This window comes from Schistosoma haematobium, chromosome 1 (genome assembly GCF_000699445.3).
Source record: "Schistosoma haematobium chromosome 1, whole genome shotgun sequence".
In the NCBI taxonomy this organism is placed as follows: domain Eukaryota; kingdom Metazoa; phylum Platyhelminthes; class Trematoda; order Strigeidida; family Schistosomatidae; genus Schistosoma; species Schistosoma haematobium.
Genome location: NC_067196.1, coordinates 78,206,985 through 78,231,788, shown reverse-complemented (window position 1 = coordinate 78,231,788; position 24,804 = coordinate 78,206,985). Strand labels below are relative to the sequence as shown.

Here is a 24,804-nt window from a genome sequence, read left to right as displayed (position 1 = left end):
ATTCCGACCTTGGTGTTGGGAGCATTTGTGTAGCACACGTTTAATTCTGTTACCACTCAGAGTGGTTTGAGGATCGTTTTGCTGAAAACGTTTACAATTTCAAAACCCTTGAGTACGAGGTTTCTTTCACCATTTCGGAGGCGCTCATTTATTTTTACCTTTGCAGCTCATCTCTCAATACGGTCAACCAGGCTGAGATACTCACGGACGTTGATTACGGATCCGCTCCCCTGATTGGGTTCACTTTTATGGTCTCATTCATATCTAGAGCTGGGCTCATGATAACGCTCTCTATTTCCTTGAAAGAGGAATTCAGCTGCCTGTTTATGTGAGGGCAATCTTCTAGCCATGTTCAGCAGTTCAATCTCTTCAAGTATCAACAGAGACTTTGTAGAACAACATACTTTGCACAGCCAATGTGATAGTGGCTTGCAGCTCCTTTTATATGTAGCCGGTGTAAGTCCGGTGCACACATTGTGATATCACTTATTGCAGTTGTCACAATGCATCCCATCATCGGCGGGGAAATAGCATGCAGGTCTGCCACAACTATGTTTTATTTGCAGCATAAAATTGTTTTGTGATATCACAGGAAGAACAAAAGCGAAAACTGGTCACTAGAATAAGTATATTTTGTGGCTTATTATGTGATAGACACTGAACACAAAAAACAGAGGTTTGTTTATTGGTGCATCTAACAACAATGAAAAAATCCGACTTCAGTAGATACGAAAAAACCTTAACACTTTTGGATACAAACAATACTAAAAGATATACTCAGCGATGAAAAAATACCAGTGCCTTCTTTGTATCCGTACTCAAAAAGTAAAGATTATAAATCTTTCTAGAAAAAAGCGATACTCTTGGAGATTACTTTAACTGAAATAAATTTAATTAAAGCAAAACAATAATCTTGATGCGTAATTAAACGGTCAATGCTATAAAATATACTCAGAGGAAAAATACCACTGTCCTTATTTTTCTGAAAAGAAGAGTGATGCATATCATACAGTGAACTGAATCATTTTCAACTGTTAAAAAGCTAGACAAAATTTCACACAATCAAACTCAACAGGTATATGTTTTGGAGTTACAAGAGTAAGGATGACTCGCGAAGATTTTCCGTTGCAGTTAGCGTCAGGTGTTGAATCATCTACAACTAAAAAATTAACGCTAATATGTATTATCTTATTATTTGTTAATTATCTGATTTTCATGTTTGCTGATTATCCTAACCACAATTGATGGAGAAGTATGTCAAGTGCTGTTAGACGTTTTCCGGATACTAATAATTTTAGTTACTTTACTTTGTTTCAAGCCCTTTGGTATTTCTTCCGAACAAAAACTGGAATTATTCATTAATACATTTCAATCCATATTTGGCTAGATATTTATTATCAAAAAGCGCTTGATTTACACAAGTAGTGTGTTGTATACTGATAAATACAAGTAGTATGTAGTACCAATCTGAAGCGGAATCTCTGGAAGCCGAAGATCGAAATGAAGAAAACAGGAAGGAAGTCGAAGTGAAATCGATAGAACAACAGAATTAGAGAAATAATAGAATACGTGAAGGATAACGTGAAAAAGATGTGCATATGATGTATTTATTGCAAAATTTCCATAATATACTAAGACACTGTGTGATTTGCATTAGATACTAAAATGGTTTTCTCCTCCAAGTGTTCTTTCATTTAAGTAAAATTAAAGAATTATGCTTTTACATAGCTTTATTGTAAAAAGCAGACATAAAGTTATTAATTTATTGCCCGTTCTTGGTGAAACTAGTTATACAATCTAAGACGCTTAAATAATGTAGTAGAGAAATAACATACGTAGTCATTTGTTGGAAACGTGAAATTAAAGAAAAAATGATGAAATATTTACATTTTACTGGTTAATTAAACAATATTTACATCGAAGACAGTTGAAGTGTCACAACAAACAAATTACATGATACGTCCTTCCAAAAAGGTAACATTAAAAATAAACATGATTTTAAAATGAAATAAATCGTTGATAAACGATAAAGTTAATTTTAATTATTTTTCATACAGTGCATAATAGAAGTAGAGACAGTAGTAAGTTTAAAAATCATGAACATAAAGTGTGGTTTCTCAACGTAGTTTTAATTTTTTTTCCTCGACAGTTATCCATTCAAATAATCCATTTCCTGGATTGGTCTCAAGTGATATAAAACAAATTCCAGTAAATACATGTAGAATGGTTGAATATAATGCAAACTAATCAAGTGATCACTGAGCAAATCCTTTAGATCAATAGAAAATAAGTTATTAGAGTTACACTAACAGGGTACAGAAGAAATATTTATCAATAACATCTAAAAATAACTTAAAATACATGACTACTCATTTCCAAATAACTAACTAGGACTTAGTGTTTTAGCGTAAGATTATTGCCTGATTTAAAAGCATATACTACTTATTTATACACACAGAGAGTAATATTTCTGATATAAACATAAAACCCAATGCTCAACAGAATCATGAAGTATTCCGATGTTTCATAGTTTGACACAGAAATTGTAGACTATACACTCGTAAGTAAAAAAAAATGTATTAAGTCTTTTGAATTTACAGTGGTGGCGATGTCATACCTGACTACATAATTTTATTCAATGAAAAAATTAAGTCAGTAAGATAGATAAATACGATTTTGTTAGGACCATGTATCGCATCTATTGTGTTTGTGTTTTTGTTTTAACAACAGCTCTTCCTCTTCATTACAAAGCCTGCCATTAAGCCGCAGAACTTAGGTGAAAGCTATTTCACTATAATGATGATTTTAAAAAAAGTGATTTGAATAGTTCATTCCATTTGTCAAGTCTGATTCATTATATTACTTTACATTTATGTTTCATTCTTTGCTTCGTTATAATGCATTTACCACTGGAAGAAATAAACGTCAAAGATTTCGTTCCAAACGAAAGCTTAGCTCAGGGAAGGAAGAGTTACCAAAACGTCCTTATGTATCTGGTGGAAATAGTATTTAATGGTCATCAACGATTAATTTTCAAATAAATACTCAAATAAAAGACCTGAAATAATGTTTATTTCCCTAAAAAAATCCAGAAAAGTATCACCATTTGCATTAGTATTGAAACTATATCATTAACAAATTCACTACTCTTTGATTTTTTGATCATATTTTTAAAGGATGGCCTGGTCATTTCAATACCGGCGTCAGACCTCAAAATATCCCCAGATAACTAAACATAGCATTTTATTTCTACTGTAAAAATACTGATTAGGACCCAAACTTAAGTACATTTAAAGGTCATCATATTTTCGTCAAATATTTTTAAAGTTTAAATTACGAACTGGTCTCAGTTAGATCACCAGTGAAAACCTGGAAGCACTGAAAGGTCGTTTCGTCTTAGTATGGGTCTCCCCTGTTTTAGTGAGAAGCTGTGACCAGTGGAGTCCTATCGTGTTGTGTGTTACTTGTGTTTACAGACATAAGTAGTATGCAACACCAGTGAGAAGTGGGACGTCTGTGAGCAGAAGGTTGAGAAGATTGAAGTGAAAAGAAGAGAGAATAAAACTAAAATCAATCAAGATAACAACAGGAATGAAAAAACAATGAAGCTTGTAAGTGATTATTCAAAGATTTGCAAACGATTTATTAGATGTATAATTTTCACATTTTAATAAACCGTTGTGTGATTGTGCATTTAACAATGAATTGATCTTCCACACCTGAGAGTTCTCTTACGACATTATCCGTATCGAGTGTGGGCTGCTATAGACTTCAGCCAATGGATGGAGACTGCTCAACATCGTGGTTTGGTTGAAATCAAACAGTAACACAGTTGAACGCTGCTGCTTTGGTTCGTGAACGAACAATGCTGAAAAGTCCCATACTAGAACGAAACAGGCTTTTAACAGTGGTCCAGTTAAGACCAGGTTGCGATTGAAACCGAAAATTCTAAAATCTCCAAAGATCCGCAAGAAAAATATTACATTACATAAATAAGCTGGAAAAATCTCAGGTTAGCGTTTGCTGACAATAAATAAATACATAAGCTCACATGAAAAATTAAATGTTTTCTTAAATTTCAACTAAACTTAGTGTCTTACTAAATTTTCATTGTGGCTAGTAGTAGGATCAGGGATGTATGTTTTATTCTGTTTCAGATGCGTCAGCCAGATGGACTTTAATCTAACGCCAGGACTCGAACTCTTACTGTCCTCTTCAAACTCACAACATGTAATCCATGGAGATAATGAGTTCAAACCTTTATTAGATTATATGATCGGTATGAAATTTTTGATTTGTAAAGGTTTACCATTATTGATGTTAAGGATCACAGTTGATCAGTTCCTATTGAAATGTGTGCGTCATGAGTGGATTGACTGTGCATCGTTGTTTAGTCACAACTTTTTATTAAATCCGGTAACTGATCAGTTGCAGTATTTAACAACAATAACAACAATGGGAAAGTACAAATCCTTATAAATAAAACATATTCAATGAAGGATGTGTGTCATAAATGGTTGCTTTCAAAGTTTTAATTTATGCTTCAGTTTTCGTAGTAATTTATGCCTTAATGATCATCCACAAATATAGTAAATGCTTTAATCATGTGTTCAACGGTCCGAAGACTGGATGGTTATCTATAAAATCTATCAAGGTTTCTCTATAGATTATTTATTTATCCCTGGTATATATGTATGTTACATGGGTTGTCACTGACAATTGATAGGTAATTTTGGAGTGCTTTCATAAAAAGCAAAATATCTTAATATTAAAACACTTTTAAATATACAAACAAAGGTATCCTACATGTTGTATTGTTTTTGCATTCTTCCCAAACATAGTAAAATAAACTTACTTGGTATTGTTTGCTTGTATCTTTCCATTATTGTTTGGACTGCAATTGATCAGTTTCTTATTGGCATATGTGCATACTGGGCATACTGTCTCGATATTGCATTAAGTCACAAGCCTTATGTGCAAAGATGGATGGTGACTAGCAGTGGAATCCAGGACGCGCGTTTCGTCCCATTTGGGACTCTTCAGCCGGATGTACCTGAATCCCAGAGTTGGTGTTCACTCCAGGACTATTTTGATACTTACTAATGGAAGTAATGTGTTGAAGAAATAACTTATATACATCGTAACTACGTGCAAAAAGTTTACCACTGTGTGTGATTTTGTTTTCAACTAATATGGTGGTTATTATAATGATCACTTTTGGAATAAAGAGATGTTCTGATTGAAGTAAGCGAACATATTAAAAAACTGGATAGAATATTACCAATAAAAATAATATATCTGTAATATCCCAATCAATAGAAAAACTAAATCTTTCGATGTTTCGTGGCTCATTGTAAGCCACTTCTTCAGTGGACACATGGATAGAATATTGTTTACTTACAATAACTCAAAATATGAATTATATGACTGTGAAAGACTTTGGATCTTGATTAGTGCAAAAAACGGTTTTTCAAGCTAGATATGTGCTGTGTAAATTAAATAAATATAAATCAAATCTTCGATATTCAGTTGATCAATGTTTGCTCATCTATGTTCATAAAGTTCCACAAAACATTTAGATTAACAAAATTTTATAAATGAATAAAAATGTATATGCAAATTCTTACACTTGGATCATGAAGATGATCAACCGTTTTTGTAGTTGCTGGAGATTTAGAATTTTTAGCGCGTTTCTTTGGATAAACTAAGCTAAGAAATTCACCTTCGAGACTGCGCCATTGGAAAAGATAATAATTTCTTTGTTCTCTTCGCCAGGTGAATGGAAAGGTTCCATTTAAATCAACCATATGATACAGTTTTACACCGACTGGTTGACCACACATACCTGAAAATAAAAAACACTGAATTTCAAAAAGCTCTAATATATGTGTAGATTATTAGGAAAAGCTGACGAGCTGACAATGTACACTATTTACTGAGATGGTGGAGAAGATTTGTAGCTCAGGTGGATGATTTTGGTGGTGTTTTAGAAACGACAATACTCTAATCATAAGCAAGCCGGACAAAGGAGGAGGGTAGTTCTTATGAACAAAGCTGATTACATTAATAAAATGAACGTGATTTTGAATGATCCGAAAAAATTTCAGAAACTCAACGACGTTAAGGACTTAAATATGAAGGCAGAAAAATTGCTGACAAACTCACTGAAGGAATTAAAAAATAAAGGTATTCTTACTCCTGACATACATGACTCACTCAAGCCTACTGGATCGAACACACAGCGACTATATGGTTTACCTAAAGTTCACAATACAGGTCTTCCTCTTCGTCCAGTTTTAGATATGTATAATTCGCATTATCATAAAACTGCAAAGTGGCTAGTTCGTATCCTAAACCCCTTACACAAATTAGTCGTCAATGGAAGCGTGAAAGACGTCTTCGATTTCATTTCTAAAGTGAAACATATAAATTTAAACGGGAAACAAATGATATCTTTAGATGTTGCTCCCCTGTTCACCAATGTACCGTTAACAGAGACTATTGATTTTGTGTGCCAACAACTACAGGAAAAACAAACTAATATTGGAATTCCTGAGGTTAGTCTTAAAGAATTACTTTTGAAATACACAATGAATGTCCATTTTGTCTTTAATAACACATATTATAGACAAATTGATGGTATAGCGATGGGTTCGCCTCTAGGTCTCATCCTTGCGGATTTTTTTCTGGCGAAACTAGAAAACGGACCTCTCAAAGAGGTTATCAATAAACTGGATTTCTACTGTCGTTACGTTGATGACACTTTCATCATTGCCGATTAGAACATTAGAAAAGAACAACTACTAGAACTATTTAATAACAAACATCCTGCAATTAAATTTACATGTGAAGAGGAAATAGATAACAAACTAAATTTCCTGGACGTTTTGTTAAGTAGAAAAGAAAATGGTTCTGTCAGCAGAGGTGTGTATAGAAAAAGTTCTTCTCGAAGCCAATACACACATTTTTTAAGCTTTGTGCCTCTTCATTATAAGAGAAACTTAGTCAAATGTCTTGCAAACAGAGCTATTAAGATATGCTCAGTCGACACAACTGATAGGGAATTACAACACATTCATAATGTTTTGATTGAATTGGGATATCCACAGGGTTTCCTGAAGAAACACTTGCGTGTACAAAACAAGAAAATAGTGACTCTGACGGCTAATAAGAAACTGCTTTTCTTGAAGCTGCAATTCAGTGGTGATGTATCTAATGATGTATTGCGTGATAGACTGACTAGAACAGTAAAGAGAACGTTTAATGCTGCCAACCTCTGTCTATCGTATTCGACCCGATCTATAGTGATTCCCCAACTGAAGGATAAATTACCTGGTTATGCCACTTCTATGTGTATCTATGAGTCCAGCTGCTCCTGCGGAGAAAGCTATATTGGGCGCACCACCAGGCAACTGAACCAACGAGTTAGTGAACACCTCACTTCGTGGTTAGGAAAAGGTTACGCCAAAACAATACGCAGCTCAGTTCTATCACACTTGATCGATAGCGGTCATATAGTGGACAGAAACAAGTCGTCCAAAGTTATTTATCATATTCCCACTAGTTTTCCTTATGGTGTTCGACCTCGTCTCTTACACATAGCAGAAGCTATAGGAATCCGAGCCAACAAGCCAAGTCTTTGTGTTCAGAAGAAATTTGTAACACCCTTATCTCTCCCCTGGCCTTAAGTAATAAATGAATTTATTTATTCTTTTTCAAACTTTCTCTTCGTTTATTAGTATTTTTCTTCACCCCCTCCTACCTCTTTATTTTCTCTCAACTATACGTTTCATGGTCTAATTATCTGAACATTTCTTATTACGTCATCTCATAATTTTATAAATGTTATTTCAGTGTCTATATTCTTCTAATCATTGACCTATTTCCGATTATGTAACATTGATTTGAACCTTTATTATTCTTATCAAAACTAATGCACCTGTTGTCACACCATCAATTTGTACTTTTCACGTTTCACTTATTATGTAATCGTTTTCATTGTTATCATTGACTTATAAACAACCTTGATTGGTTTAATAAATTCGTATATGCATATAAATATTACTGTATATTAGAGTAAAGCCTGATGAGGATCTAATCGAAAACAATATTGTTCGCTTAAATATGTTGTTCTAAATTCAGTAATAGTGGAAATGAACAAAATCTTTTCAGTATCTTTTGAGTCAATGCGAAGTATTATCACTGCGCCGTTTGCTCAGGACTAGATCAGCTGAGTAAACCACCTAATTTCATTGCATTTTCTGATCAAGTTTTCAGTCACTTTGATGTTAAGCATGTAATCGATTTCCAGCACTTACTTAATTTCACATCTTCTTTGTCTTCATCGTACGTCGGACAACTTGGATGCTTGTCAATAGCTTGTTCAACAATACGCTTTAATGCTTCTTGTGAGAGGACATAACCTGCACCTCCAGAGAAATAACCATTTTTTGTAAGGTACTATCAAAGAATCAATACAATATATATCTTCTTTAGAAACAAATGAAAGAAATAATCAAGTTGTATTGTTAGGTAGTTTGAAACTTATGTTCTCTGATAAGATTTCACTCCCGTTGTTATTATAGTGTAGAATCGTTTGATTCGATACCCAATAAGCAAAAAATTATAACTTAAATGGTTACAGAGTTCTGAAGTTAACAAATATTCGTTAGTTTGCTGATGTTAACTATGTAAATCCAGATTATTAGGATTATTGGAACTCAATATCTGTAGATTAACGGCATACAGTTCTTGTTTCCGGAAATGTAATGTAATGCCAACTTGTTGTTCATGTACAGGAGAGTAGAGATGTTTACTCAACTGATAGGTAATCCTTTAAACATGGATGCAAAATTATTTATATTCGCTCTTAGATATTATACCACATATCTAGACTAACATACCTGTCGTTAGATGACTCTTCATATCAGAAAGAAATGAATATTTGACTTAATGCTTGATGACAGACTGTTTGAACAAATGGTTTTATGACTAAAACGGATCTATTTAGCAACTTTCAAATGTATACAAGCTAAATAATTTAGAATAAGGGCAGACTAAAATGTCTACAACAAGCAAATCAGAACCAGTATACGATGTGCAAACTAATGCGTTTTAAAATAAAGGCAATCCGACAAAGAACAGAACTACACAAAAAGAAACTAGTATATTTCATATACAGAACTATTATAACAGTTGATACAAGCTATGTATTGATTCCTAGATTGAAAGCTCTAATAGTCGTGTTTCGGAAATCTTTTATAAAATCTACCGGGCTTACACTTGACTCTTCACTCTTTTACATGACTACAAAACATTAAATTCTCAATGTCGTAATAACTCTTATTACTGTAAACCTTATTACCCAATATACTGAAAAACGAAATCTTCATCAAAAGGTTTGTAATTCGTAGGTCTGATTTCACTTGGTAAAGTCTAGTGTAGACTTATGAATAGTTTTAATAAAAACAAATAATATATTTGTAATATCCCAATGAGTAGAAGAATTAGATTTTCCGACGTTTCGTGACTCAGTGTAAGCCACTTCTTCAGAGAATAAATAGCCAAATCAAAATTAATCCAAGTTTAAATAGTACAACGGAACAATAAGAATAATATCTGATCAACCAAAAACAGGTCTGAACAGGTTAATGTCATGTCATTTCGGTCAAAGTGATTTATAAGTGATATGTATGTAAAGTTGTGTGTATATATGTGTGTATTGTTTAAGAGTGAAAAATTGTGTGACATTTATGGTGAGAAAGGATAGAGTTTAACTTGTAAGATAATAGTGTGAATTGTGAATGATATCAGACTAGGTGGCTAGGATAGATAGTCCAAATAGGATGTATGATAAGGCCTTCTTTTCTATTGAGAGCAGTAGGATTAAGCAGTATATGGAACACTTCAGCTACACTCCGTTCTTTGTAATTGGAAAAACCTTTTTATAATATTCAGGTATTTTTGAAATCGATTTGGTGTTTGTTGAAAAAAGGATGGACTGCTATTGTCTATTGAATTTGAATTCTATCCGGTTCTACGGGATTATTAGGCTGTTTCTTTGTGTGCCTAATTGGTCTTTAGTTCGAGTCAAGATTTCGCGAGATGACTCTCCAATATAGAAGGCATCACAATCCACACAACCTAATTTGTAGACGCAGTTCTGTGTTGACATGAAGGGAATTTTTTCTTTTAAGCGAACTAAAGTATTTCGAAGTGTGCAAGTTGTTTTGTAATATACTTTAATTCTGTGTTGTTTTAAGATTCTTTCGAGTTCTTCTGTTGTGCCATGATGGTATGGTAAAATTGCAGTACCAATCCATGGCATTCCATTAGATTTATTATATTACGCAATGGAACGTCTTGTTTTAATATACTTCTAATAATCTTCATAGGGAAATTATTAAATTGTAAGATGCTAATTACATTCTTTTGAAATTTTTGTTTATCCTATTTCGATGTGATAATCTTGTTGGCTGTTCTAAAAAGATTTAGGGTTAGCGAGATCTTTGCACTGAATGGATATGTGTAGGCTTTCGGTAGATGGATAGATTTAGAATCCCATTTTGATTTCTTTTCACTAAGCAATCTAAAAATGGTAACTCATCATGTTCATTTTCATTCTCGTTCGTAAATTTGATGTGCGATGAAAGTTTATTGATTCGTTTCGAAAAAGATCTTAGATGGGTCTTTTTTATTACAACAAAGGTATCATCTACATATCTAAGCCAAATTCGTAGTTTAATGTCGTTGGCGAAAATACTTGATTCTATGTGTGCGATAAACAAGTTGGCTGGAATCGGAGACACGGGGGATCCCATTGTTACCACCGTTAGTTTATTTGTCTAACGTCCCGTTAAAAGTAAAGTGTCGAATTTAAACAGAGGATTTTATGATTAGACTAATGCTTAAAGGACATCTGTCAGAAAGAGTATTGTCGTTCTCTGGTAAACCACTAACGAATTCTAAGCATTTATCAATAGGAATACTAGTATATGATGAAACATCACCATCGCTTACCATGACTTCATTCTTTTCGATAATTAATTCCGATATTTTCCGATAGTTTTAATAAAAGAAAATGTCTTAAGTGATTTCTATTTTTGATAAGTTGAGTTGATTTAGTTGCTAAATTTTAACATTTAAGTTCAAAGATCATATTCACTCTTAATCAATAAATTAGTCGAATAAACCCAATTTATCTAATTTCTAATAAATTTAGATCATTAAAGGTTGATCATCAAATAGATTACTATAAAAATAATCAACTGAGTTGTGAGTAAGAATATGTATTCACCTTTGATCTTATAGATGCCAGTCGTATATTTTATCTGTTGATTAAGTTTAGCAATATTTAGTAATTCTCTAGATTATGTCAGTTAGTGATAGAAGTTATCTGAACTAACCATTTATAAATTGATTATTTAGAAAAAGGATTTGTTAGGTTGAATTATTCGTTTATATTGGATATACTACTTCATTACTAATGATCAAATATATTTAGAAAAGAAATCATATTATTGGATGCAGAAATTTGTTCTTCCATTATATCTCCTTATTGTTTGTATAAAAGGATTTTACTAATAATTTGAGTTATAAGGTAATCTCTCTTAATTATAAAAACACAAAATAGGGCAAAATAGGGCCCAGTATAAAACAAAAATAACACTGAGCAAAGATGGATAGTGGCTAGCAGTGGAATCCAGGACACGCTTTCTGTCCTATTTGGGACTCATCAGCTGAATGTACCTGCATCTCAGGGTTGATGTTCACTCTGAGACTCGAACCTAGTACCATTCGCTTCAAATGCCATCGCCTTACTCACTCAGCTACTGAGTCCTGGATTCCACTGCTTGTCATCATCCATCTTTGCTTATAATGCTTGTGAATTAAAGCAATATCGAGGCAATACGCATATTATGCACATATGCCAATAAGAGACTGATCAATCGCAGTCCTAAACATCAATGGGAAGATTCAAGTAAACAATACCAAATGAATTCAGAAATAAACTTATTTATAATAACTTTGGAAAAAGAATTTAATCACTTGAGTATTTCTTTTATATCCCACAACTAACAGACTATGACAAACGCTTATAATTTAAACATTGACTTAACTTACTTTTAACAGCTTTATTTACAAACCTAATGCAACTCAAAACTGAGTGGCTTCTTAAAGCGTTAGCTATTATCACGAAGACATGTCTGAAAGCTTGAGAGTATTAGCACTCTCCATAAGATTTGGGTAATTATCAAGAGAGAGTAAAAGTGCCCTTGTCTTAGATAATTCCCGACTGACGTTTTACAAAAACCTTCGTACTTTGGTCAATAATATTATGTCAACCAGTCATACTCAGAGATCAAGTAACTAGTATTCTTGCTTACGATTATTTCAGGTTTATACGTTCACAATAACTGATAAAAGAACTATCGTATAAAAACTAAAAACTAAAAAATTTCAGAGTGCTTTTATTAAATGCGCTTTTGTTACATAATCACATTTGGGAACTAGAGGAAATCATGAATATAACTACTGTTAGATATTGCGAATTTCCAAAAGTTTAAAAATAATCAAACTTACAGGGAAATTATAACCAATCATAAATGGATCTTTTGGATTATGCTGATGTAAAATAGATCTTAAATTTTCCATGATTACAAAAGTATCATCATCTGCTTTTAAAAAATAATCATAATCATTTCGATATTGATAGACATAACGAAGAATTGCTCGCATTTTACTCCATAAATGTTGACGACTTTCTGGATAACTTAAATTTAACTCTAAGAACAAAAACAGTTGTTAAATGTTAGTTTAGTAAAAGAATAATAAATAGTTTAAAATGTATATAGCCATATTGTTTGTTTGCCTATTATCTCTGCCTTAGAATAAACACATTAACAATGTGGCAAATGCTAGTTAACGGAGGGCTGCTGGGGTGTATCATACTGGGACGAAACACCTGTCCTGTGCTTTCAGGTTTTCAATGGTGGTTTAGGTATAACCAGTTCGTGATTTAAAAAGTGAAAATATTACAATCTTCACAAATTCGCGATACTAGAAAGAATAATTGTCATCATTTATCTTCACAGTTTTTCAATATTATTCAGAAATACTCGGTGATTTTTACGTGATAATTCAAGGAATGACTTAATTAACTAATAGACTTTAATAAAGTTTATACTCAGTTTAAAATAAATTTTAAAACCTTAGTGATATTAGTAGATTAATTAGGCGAACAAAAGTATTCAAAAAAACTTTTCTGAAAAACAGTGCAAAGTCTTACTATTATAATTTCCCTTCTCAAATTCAGTCTTATGATTTCATAATTTGAACATTGAGTTCGAGTTTCATTATGCATTTCAGCATTATAATACAGGTCCATTCGGTTGAAAAATCCTGAATAACGAGGAACTTACATTTTAGACTCGATTGTTTGTCACTACCAGGAAAATTATGAAGAGTATGTGTATTTACGTAATATCAAGGTTTTTACTTAATGAATCAACATGTCATTAAAAATTTACTATTTCAGTTTTCAATCTCATCAGTGAAAAAATTCAGATGAAGTAATAATAGGAACGAATCTCGTTGGTAGTCAAAGCTGAATAAAGAGTTAGTATATTTACACTCATACATCAAAAGGATGTATGACAACTGAAAACGATCACTCAAGACAGAGTTCAATGGAGAATGCTGGTGAGCAGCCTATACTCCTCCACGAGGGATAACAGGTGTAAGTAAGTATATTTACACCATTTCAGCAAATGGTAGAACATTTCACTCGAAGACAGAAATTGCTTAATCTACTGACTGGTATCTGTTCTGTGGGATTTTTTGTAATTATGTGTAATCCTTTGGACATAAACACTGATGTCTTATTTTGAAGTGTTCGGAAATAGTAACGGCAACTGTATCGCTAGGAATCTTGAGATCAACCTTTTATTGTAAAATGTGATTTAGAATTTATTTGTGCATTTTCACAACTGAGCAATTTGAATTCGACAGAATTTCTGGCCAATGCTCTTGATTTTTGTTATTCTAATCGAGAGTTTGATTAAAACGAAAATTAAATATTTGAAATTGCATAAGAGAAAGTGAAAAATTTATTGTTAGTGTCATATGAACTTTAATTCTAGAGAAAAGTAGGGAGTCATAAAGAGTTTCTTTCTATATCAGCACTACTCGACACCTTAGTTCAACTCAATCCGCATTGTGATTGTAGTTTCAACTTCAATAAACAATAAGTACTGTTATATAGTGATAATTTATTTGAACTTTTCAGTTCGTATCGCTGTAACAGAGTTCATGAAAATAAAATGTGATTTCGTAACTGAAAAGCATACAGATTAAGAGTATCAAATTATTTGTAACAAAAACGGTTTAAAGTTTTGAATAAATATTACAGAATTCATCATAACTGAAAAGATCTGCAGCTTTTTACAAAGTGTGAATCCATGATAAAACTTGTATATATTAAAGTAACAGTCGAGGAATGACATATTAGAACGAATTAACTGTCTAGTATTTCCTAGATTTTAATGATGGTCAAATCAAAATCAATTCATGATTTAAAATATGTAAACTTGTTAACTAAATAAATCAAATTTCATCAAAATGTTTTTATTTCGTTGAAATTAACGTCTTAGCTTAACAAATTAACTAAATTATTATCAGAAGAAGTATTGTGGAGATTTTAGAAAATTCACTAGTTGAAATCATGAGTCAATTGAAGCTAGACCACCATGGAAAACCTGGAGGCACTGGAAAGCCATTTTGTCCTAGCATGAGACTCCTCAGCAGTGCGCATCCACGATCCCGCCCTCCGCGAGGTTCGAACCCAGGACCTATCGGTCTCGCACGCGAGCGCCTAACCATTAGACCACTGAGCCGGCCGACATCCAACGGTGTTAATGTCTAACTTCAGCCAATGCACGAAATTGCGCCACCATCAACCATTGTCTTCAGTGAGCTGATATTTCACAACAGACCTGGTTGAACTCCACTGGTCACGGCTTCTCACTAAAACTCCAGGAAATGCCTCTTGAATTTCATGTTTCCCATGATGGTCTAGCTTCAAATGACTCATGTTTTCAACTAGTGTAAATTATTAACTAATCAAAGTAAACAATTTATATTAACTAAAGTGTAAAGATTACTAAAATTAGATTAAATGAAGTTACATAAAAACTAGAATTCTATAATATAAAATTTTTTTCTACTTACTAATTGTTGGTAATTCCTTGTCATATACACTACTCATAAATAGATATTTTGTACAACGTTTTGCCCAACTATTTTTAACATAAATAGCTTTGGTTCCATGTGTTTTGGGTATTGTATTAATGTAACATAATATACGAATAGATAAATGTAATTTTTTAGCTTCTTCTATATTCATTACTAAACAATAATATGAAAATAACAAATAATTATTATATCAACATTAATGTAATATTTGTCAATATACAATATTTATGAGTTAATATTAAATATTATCAAGTTAGTTTCTGTATTTCAGAAATTTGTGATGTTTACTTCATTGCCAATTCTTGCATATTACGTATTATTCTTTATTGTTCTCCACTATTCTTTCCAGGGCTTTTGAGAAAAGACTTTGCTGTGTTGCGGAGAGTGCTGAAGGCAGTTAGCAAAGTGTGTGGTGAACCTTTCGATGTCATGATTAATATGGTTGTGGATAGACATCTAAAGTTATGCAAACTCTTGGCAGGTGTTATTTTATCAGATACTAACCATCCCCTTTACTCTTATCTTTCTCCTTGTATATCATCTGGTAGAACGAGACGTAATTACATTAAAATCCATGGACACAAGCAAAAGTATAAAAGTTCTATAATACCTTACCTAGCAAATATACTCTGTGACGAACAGGTTGTTAGAGTTAACCTAGTCAATAACCTGCATTCTTAACATGTCTTTAATTTTAAAAGTTGTACAGTTTTTCACATATTTTTAAAAATCTTTTTTCCCTTGTTTTATCTTTGTTTCTGTTTTTTTGTGTGTAAGAAACTTGTTGAAATACTCTGTGCTGAGAATTCTATATTGTACCTAAATGTAATATTGTATAAAGCCATTAATAGTTAAAAATTAATTAAATTGTTAAATCAAATATAAAGTATATCCTTTGAATTGTATAGATTAACTACCGATAAATGATATTTTCAAGATGACAAAGTAAAACATTCGTAAGGAAGACTGATTTTATAAGAACTAGCTTTTGTATAATGTATTCTGAATTGAGAAGAAATCAATAGAATTCGAATAAATTCTTCAGCATCATTTGTTTAGGTTTGTTATTCACCATTGTTTCTTTGTCCTATCTTTAGTACTGAATGTATCTTAAAGTAAGTTATAAAATGAGACTATCAATCTTGGTAAATTAAATATATTTACTGTTGAATAGTTAGTAGTACTCGAAATGATACTATATATGAATTCTATAGACTATTTGTAAATAACATCATGAGCTGTTTGTAACTAATACTTGTTTGTAGACTTTAACTAGCATTAAAACTAGGTTTTTAATAGGAATCACATATCTCTAATTAATTAACCAACTATTATAAGCTGTTCAGAAAAAAATAATTCATAGGGTACTTGTTGAAGTGAAAAGTTGAAGTTTCCTAGTAAAATAATTTAGTTTAGAACAAATTCATCGAAAGCATTAAGTTAATTATTTAATTTAAGATCAAAATCTATATGTTCAAAAATAATTGTCAAGAAATTCATACTGTTTAATTGGATACTTAACAATATTCGAGTTATTATACTTGATCAACTTGATGAACACAGTATAAATTCAAAGAATTACTAGGTTAATACTTGAATCAAGATGAAAAAGTTATGTATTTCATAGAGTTCAAAGTATATTTTTTATTAGATAGTTGGAAAATTTCTGGTCGGCGACCTATGCTCCATTCAGGGTCACAAGCGTATGTATGTATGTATGTATGTAAGTTAGAAAATTCACATTTATTATATTGAAAGCTAAACATGAAAAGATATTAAGCTCTATGTTGGTAATTCACTGGTATGTAATGTGTTATATGTAATTACGAGTGTTCAACCTATTGTTCTTCAATGGTAATTTACCAATTATTGAAGCTTTAATTATCAAATGAAGGAAAAAACGAATGTCACAATTTTAGAAAAAAACTGAAATGGCAATTTTCAATTTAATATTGGAATGTAACACAATCAAAACTAAAATTCATAAAATAATTAATTATAAAATTCAAAATGTTCGCATAATTTCAATGATTCTTTTAATTATTTACTACAGAAGTTGACTGACTCTTTGCACGGAACACGTATGAAAATAGTGCTGCTGCTAAGACTGGAATAATTATAAGAAATATATTAACTATGATTAGACAATTGACTGATGAGTTTACTCCATTTTTTTCTTTTAGAATCAGACAATCTCAAACTTGTTCATTAAATTCTCCAAAAAATAGCTTGTTAAAATGTTTGTTTATCTTATAGAATTTGTTTACTTTTCTATTAATCTTACAACAACATTATGATTAGTAATTTTTCCAAAAGTACTTAATTTTTTTAAATAAATATTTGGAAGATGTGAAAACCTTTACATATTTGGGCAGCATCATTGATTAATACGGTGATCTTATGCAGATGTGAAAGCGCGGATCGGCAAAGCAAGAGCAGCATATTTACAACTGAAGAACATCTCCAACTCAAAACAACTGTCAACTAACACCAAGGTCAGGATTTTCAATACAAATGTCAAGACAGTTCTACTGTATGAGACGGAAACCTGTGGAACTTCGAAACCCATCATCTAGAAAATACAAGAGTTTATGACAGTTGTCTACGCAAAATACTTCGGATCCGTTGGCCAGACACTATCAACGACAACCTGCTGTGGGAGAGAACAAACCAGGTCCCAGCAGAGGAAGAAATCAGGAAGAAGCGCTGGAAGTGGATAGGACACACGTTGAGGAAAGCACCCAACTGCGCCACAAGACAAGCCCTCACATGAAATCCTCAAGGCCAAAAGAGGAGAGGAAGATCAAAAAACACATCATGTCGAGAAACAGAGACAGACATGAGAAGAATGGAAAACTATTGGATAGAACTGGAAAGGAAGGTTCAGGACAGAGTGGGTTGGAGAATGCTTGTGGCGGCCTATGCTTTATTAGGATTGACAGGCGTAAGTAAGTAAGTACTTAATTTATGGCTATTAGGTGAAAACTGTGGTAAACATTGGTAATCAGACAGCTCTTTAACACTACATACCTCTTTATTCTTTATTATTTTGTTACTGGTCTGTAAGAAAATATATTCTGCCAAAGTTCTACGTAAATTTCATAGAGATAACCTTATCATTTACATTCTAGTGAGTCAGTGAGAACTAAATTTGTTAAATAAATGGTTGAGCATAACTTACAGTAAGTTTGTTCGACTGCTTTATTTGATTGGATTTTATATTGTTTTCTTATCTTTGGATGTAAATCAGCATGTTTTTTTTTGGATTTATCATTTTTACATAGAATAATTTTATTTTCATATCTAGGTTTTAGTGAGATAACAATAATTCCTATCATAATTCCAACGAATAATGGTAAAAATTTACGAGTTTCAAAAAACATAGTAAAAATGATATTCAGAATTCTCTGCTTTCCGTATAAATCACAACAGATGATAAAGTATATATATATATATATATATATATATATATATATATATATATATATATATATATATATATATATATATATTGCGATATATTCAGATTTGCGGGGGCGGGGTGACAAAGTGCAACACTTTAATTCAAACTTAAAGAGTTCTGGTATTAGTTTGATATATCATTCCATACATTACTAAGTGGAGATTGATTAATTTAGTCAATTGTGCAACTCCACGTAATTTGTGTACTAATAAATAAATGATTTTCCTAAGTTCCACAATCAGGCTATTCTTGGATACCTCTTAAAGCTTTACAATGAATACATAGTTTTTGCAACTCTTACAGTAATCGTAGTGTTGATGATGAATGATTTGAGTATATTTCTGCATTATATAACCAAAGACTGAAGCACTTTTAAAATGTCTATTATGAAATGAAATTAATTCATAGTAACTAAGACATTTTCAGAGGCTTAAGTCATCAAACCTCAGTTTAATATAATTTATAAATTCGGGTTACTACCAACATGGGAGTAGAATTTATTCAGTTTTTATTTAATAGATATTTATGAAACGTTTTTATAAATTTTCAAATGCAGTTGAATGTATTTGGGGAAGAAATCAATGATAAAATTAGAACTCGATCAAGTGAAATCTCATTTTGATGATAGGATGTTTCTTCAGGTGAAGTGTTAACCTATTGAATTTGGTTTTTATAAAGCTGGGTAGATATACTGTCAGTACGGTCCTCTGAATCTTTCTATTCACGTTTATTCTGCGTGTAGCTCTATATGCCTTCACTTCATAATTCTTAGCAGAGTTCGTTTTAATATATTTCCTGTTTCCAAAACTCTAAGCATATGTTTATCAATGTTAGCATCCTAACTTGAAACCACTAACCGCGTCATTTATCACTAATTATGCTTGAATATGTATTTGAAATAATTGTAAATCGAAACAGAAAAATGAAGACTGCTTGTCTAAGTCACAAGGATAAGCCTTTCATACTCGTGGGTTCCCATTTAGTTTATATAATTGCCTGCTTAAGTTAGACAGAGTTTTAATGATTCTGATGTAAGCCGAAATATCCCAGTACACTGAAGTATATGTCAGAATATTTATACCTATAAAAAGATGTTTTAGTATGATTATAAACTGAATAACTGAACCTCTATGTCAACCAATAACCAATCAATTACGTCAATAAATTAAACACTTGAAAGGCCACGTGAAAAGTATATCAGAGATGAACTAATGTCTCTGCATAATCTAAATTTTCGAACCACAGTGCAATTAAAGATAGGTTTATCAGCTGGTCGATCACGCAGCATCATTTTATATATTGCCCACTGAAACTTACATAAATTGAGTCCCTCAGTCCTATTTTTATAGCGATCTCAATTGACACAATATTACGAGGTTAAGGTGAATCAGATCAATTGTAACACATGCTTTACCTGCTAGGGTTCAGTAAGGACATGAACCAGTACCACCATTACAAACACAAAACAGAATTTTAAATGGCATACATATAACTTGGATATTATATGATAGGTGCAGCCAAAAAAAATAATGAATGGAAAGTATCTGGTAATACCCGATATCCTGATTGTCAAGAAAATCGCTTATCGAATGTCATGTTATTTACACCGGCTCCAGAAGATAAAAAATGATTATGATTATTTAAATAACTTGGGAAAAAGCTAAGTTTGACATCCTAATCGGAATCCACCTGTGTTATTTCCTTTTTTACTTCAAACTAAGTATAACTACCAAGAAAGATCTCTTACTGTGTCAAGACTGTCGATCTCCTTCACCATCTCAAAAACAAAGGAATTATATTGAAGGATAAGGAGTAGATTAACTGTTTATCGTAATCAAGCTTTCTTACAGAGTCCTGGTTTATGTGACATATTGCGAATCTTTTAGGTTCTCTTGATCTTTCACACATGCCAAGGAATGTGAATCGAGAATACCACTTGACTCCATGTTGGAGGATTATGATACTGAGTTTGAGATGTTCGGCTAATATGGTGTCTGTATGAACTAATGATTCCTCCGTACTTAATGATTGCCTGGTTTCAAATTCCAAACACAATAAGTTCGTTCGTGCGATCTGATGGCTAATTCTCGTAGACTGGCAGGTGTAGGCATAGCACTAAGTACGAGGGCAGAACAAGTATCATTAGAGTGGAACTCCGTTAACAGTCGTCTATGTGCAGTTCGGCTAAACTGCTTCGTAAGAACTCGGAAGGTTAGGGACACACGTGGTTACCTTTTCGTCATTTCTGCCTACGCTCCCACTGACTGCAGCCTGGATGAAGTGAAAGTTGACTTTTACAGAAAGCTCTCTGAACTTCTTCAGAAAGCTAAATGCTGAGACATAGTACTCGTAGCAAGTGACTTTAATGTCTAAGTAAGTAGCTTAGACCAAACAGAAAGACTTTTAGATGAGTATTTTGGTATCCTGGCTCAACAAACAGATAATGGTGATCGTCTTCTGCATCTGTGTTCAGATAATCGTTTATTTTTAGCAAACACTGATTATAAGCATTAGGAGAGACATCATCTAACATGGCGACCGCGTGCACCAAACCAACAATGAACTCAAATAGACTATATTGCCATCAGTCATCGTTGGAGAAGCTCGTAGAAGTCGGCTTCTGCGTAGCAGAACCAGGCTTCGATGTTGTCTGGCCAGAAGGGCATCAGTTGGAACGAAGGTGGGGACATAGTCTTTAGCTTAAGTACCTTGGGTGTCTGTTCCGTCATAGTGCAATATCAAGTACGAGAATGAACGAGTGATATATATATATATATAAACATGTAAACAAGTGTCACAATGTATAAAAAATTAAAACAAAGCAATGACATATAAAATCCCAAAAAGAAACAGACTCACAGTTTGAAATTTGGCGTACCAGATCACGTTAGACTCACCAATGAAGATGCCACAGGTATTCGGAGTTTGACAATGCTTTAACCAGTAACACCTAATATGATTCGTACCCACCAAGTGAAATCAAAAGACAGAAGCGAGAAGGTTCGAAAATATATTTGATAAGCTATCAATATAACGAGGATCGTCTGATCTAATCTGGCTAGCGATTGCAGGGGTTGTTGAGCACGACGTTCCCACTCGTGATCTGGTGCGGATGCATGACCGAGCTCCTTCAGCTAGGTGGGTCCACTAAAACTAATGTAGTCAGCATCCAATGTCGAAAACTTACAGAGCTATTTATTTTGGGGATTTATTTGCCGCTACAATATAAGACTCAAACCTCCTAAATCACGAATAACCTTCATGGAGTAGAAAACACTATGTCTGAATATTTGTTTCAATGATGAAGTAACTATAAACATCCTGAAGCGTAGAATTCCCAACTATCTTACTAGAACGCTCTTCGCAGCATCGTTGAGATTTTTGTTCTCTAGCCGATCAATGCTCAATGACAATCTATGTGTACAAAGGAAACGTGCAACCTCTTCTTTTACAATGGTCTTAACCTCTTGTATCTCTTTCTTCTTCTCTCATGCAGCAGTTTACTTTCCGTCCATCTTCACCACAGACCTTTTGCTGTTGACCGACATGTTTCTCTTTTACCGATCCTCCTAAATATGGTCCACCTCAATTTCAGCAATTAATCTCGCCACGTCGAGCCTTCTCGTTTAATTATATGATTATTTATTTGTTTATATTCACGCTGAATATTAAAACTTTTGACAACGACATGATTATCAGTTTACTCAATAAAAATGACATTTTCATGCCCCTGCTTATATGACCTTGGTTTTACCATGTTTATTAAAAATTATGTTATCCTTATCACTGTAATTATTATCATTTTGAAAAATAAGTTCATTGTAACGACTTAAATGCCAATATTTTGTATGAACGCAGCACTAACGAACTAAAACTTATTCCGTTCAACCAGACTATGTTTTTCTGCATAGCGTACAAAGCGTTTTCGTATGACTCGCAATAAATTATATCAAAACACAAACCCCGTGTTACTTTAAAGTGTTACAGTAATATTCATCCCTAACCACACAATCCTTGAAGGTGAACGTATAATTTCTGAGATCAACTTTCAACAAATAACAGGAAGAGAAAGCCAACAATGATGGACGCGAGAAGGATGAATCGAAATGGCATGGCTTAGTCATGCAGGCGCAGTTGCTTTAATTTCTTGCTTTTTGTATTAAATATATTATTTTTTTCTAACCCCAAAGGTGTTCTTCAGAAATACTAGACATCATATTGCCGATCGTCACAGTAGGTTGAGTTAGGGTAGATAATAATGTGACTTTCACGTAAGACCTTATAAATAAATTAGTCACATCATGAAAAATCTAAAATTTGGTGGTTGGATCTTTTATAAGAGTAGCAGTAATACCGAACTAGATCATAATTCTACAAAGGTACTAAAACGACGGCTCTCCATAACTCCGCAACCAAGACATACTGTTTCTGTATTACTCGAAGAGGACAGATGAATTCATATTATAAATATTCAGTAATAAAATGTATGGTTCTGTAAGACTTTAGTGTTGATGCCGACTTCACTAAATTTGCTGGACGCACTGAAGCTCAAGGCTCGCGATCATGCCTTCTCACCAGATCATGAATTGGTATGCCTTGCTACTCACCCCTTGCAACTGCTAAGCAGCTCAGACCTAACGCTTCTCAAAGTACGGACAACCTTCCAAATATGTTTATGAATACATTCAAACCTGAATTTTGTTTTGACTGTGTCGCTAACCTTTGATAATAAATATACTACAGACAAAAGCGTTGCTAGTTCCAGAATATCTGTATAAACTTTAAGCCTGTTTAGTTGTAGATGAAGTATTGCAAATAGTAATTCTCACGGCAGACTGACAATCTCATGCCTGAAATAGCCACATTTGCCGATTAACTATTCTACACTGAATATCATTAACAATGAAATTAGGTGTATGATTCACCATTCTGTTGTCATTTTTCTAATGTGGGGTACGTTTATGTAGATAGATAGTTTGTCTAGTGTTTGATGCCGATACGCTGACACTACGCGGAATTTTTAATGATCTAAAAAGTTTGTCGATAAGAGGTAGCCTCGGTTTTTCTTAACAGTTCTTGGGAGTATTCACGAGAAAGTGCCGTAGTTGAAGTTAATAGAGTTGGCCCATAATATTGTCTTCTCCACTTATCTGGAATCACACCTTCGTTTAAGAGATTGTAGCACAGTACACTAAAACATGCTCTCAGGATTGGAATGGACCACTTGATGACTGGGCTGTTTTTTCAGGTACTGTGACTTTATTATGCACGTATACAGTACTTTGATTATCTCCAGAGATTACTAGAATGAGGCATTGGCCATTTGCTTCTTGAGAAAGATGAATTGAACCGACCACTCACAAGAATTTTCTGGTGAAATAGACGACAACTTACAGGAACTATCTTAAGTTTTCAGAACAAGTTGTGCGCACTAATTAAAATGACAGTGGTATTTTTCCTCGCTGAGTAAATTCTATTGTTTTGGTCGTTTATTACACATCAAAACTACTGTTTTCACATTAATTGGATTTATTTCAGTTAAGGTATTCAATTACAGTATCGTTTCTGCTTCCATATTAGTTTTTCGTCGGTGTTTCAAAAAGGGCAGTGATTTTGTACTTGTGATTATCCTTGCATCAAAAGCATTCTTAGTCTAAATCAAAATACTATAGTTAAAGTTTGAAATCTTGCTAAGGTTTGTCTTGTAGTACCCTTTTACTCGTTGACTGACACTGTGTTCATACTGCGATCATATTCTGTTTTACACCTTAATCTGACTAAAATGGTTGGTAGTACTCACAAATGTGGACAACCAAACTGTTTGTTCCCTGTGGAGGAAGGAATGCAGTGTGATGAATGCAAAAAGTGGTTATATAAGATGTGCACCTGTTTTAGTCCCACCGCATACAAAAGATGTTCGAAGCCTAACTCACGTTGGCTTTGCGTGTTTTGCTGTGGAAATAAGACGTCATTAATACAGGAGGCTACGAGCCTATTGGCTTTGGCCTTTAAGAAGAACGATGGCACGTTAGCTGATAACACAATCATTGACAGTGACGAATGTGTCAGTGTAGTGCCCGCTGTTACAC

The 24,804-nt window shown here is 33.1% G+C and overlaps 1 protein-coding gene across 2 annotated transcripts; it reads right to left on the bottom strand.

The window, feature by feature from the left end:
* Positions 1–2: 2 nt before the first annotated feature.
* On the bottom strand, positions 3–22,311 carry C1GALT1_1 (Core 1 synthase, glycoprotein-N-acetylgalactosamine 3-beta-galactosyltransferase, 1). Of its 2 annotated transcripts, XM_051209755.1 has the most exons (6): positions 21,575–22,311; positions 15,229–15,405; positions 12,583–12,785; positions 8,319–8,460; positions 5,628–5,845; positions 3–2,269 (listed from the first exon to the last, which is right to left on the bottom strand). In XM_051209755.1, exons 2-6 carry the CDS (start codon positions 15,401–15,403, stop codon positions 2,150–2,152), a joined length of 858 nt encoding a protein of 285 aa, XP_051075213.1. In that variant the 5' UTR covers positions 15,404–15,405; positions 21,575–22,311; the 3' UTR covers positions 3–2,149. The 2 variants fall into 2 exon arrangements, with proteins under 2 accessions (XP_051075213.1, XP_051075212.1); XM_051209754.1 differs by lacking the exons at positions 3–2,269; positions 5,628–5,845 and having other exon boundaries at positions 7,532–8,460.
* Between the last annotated feature and the right edge of the window lie 2,493 nt (positions 22,312–24,804).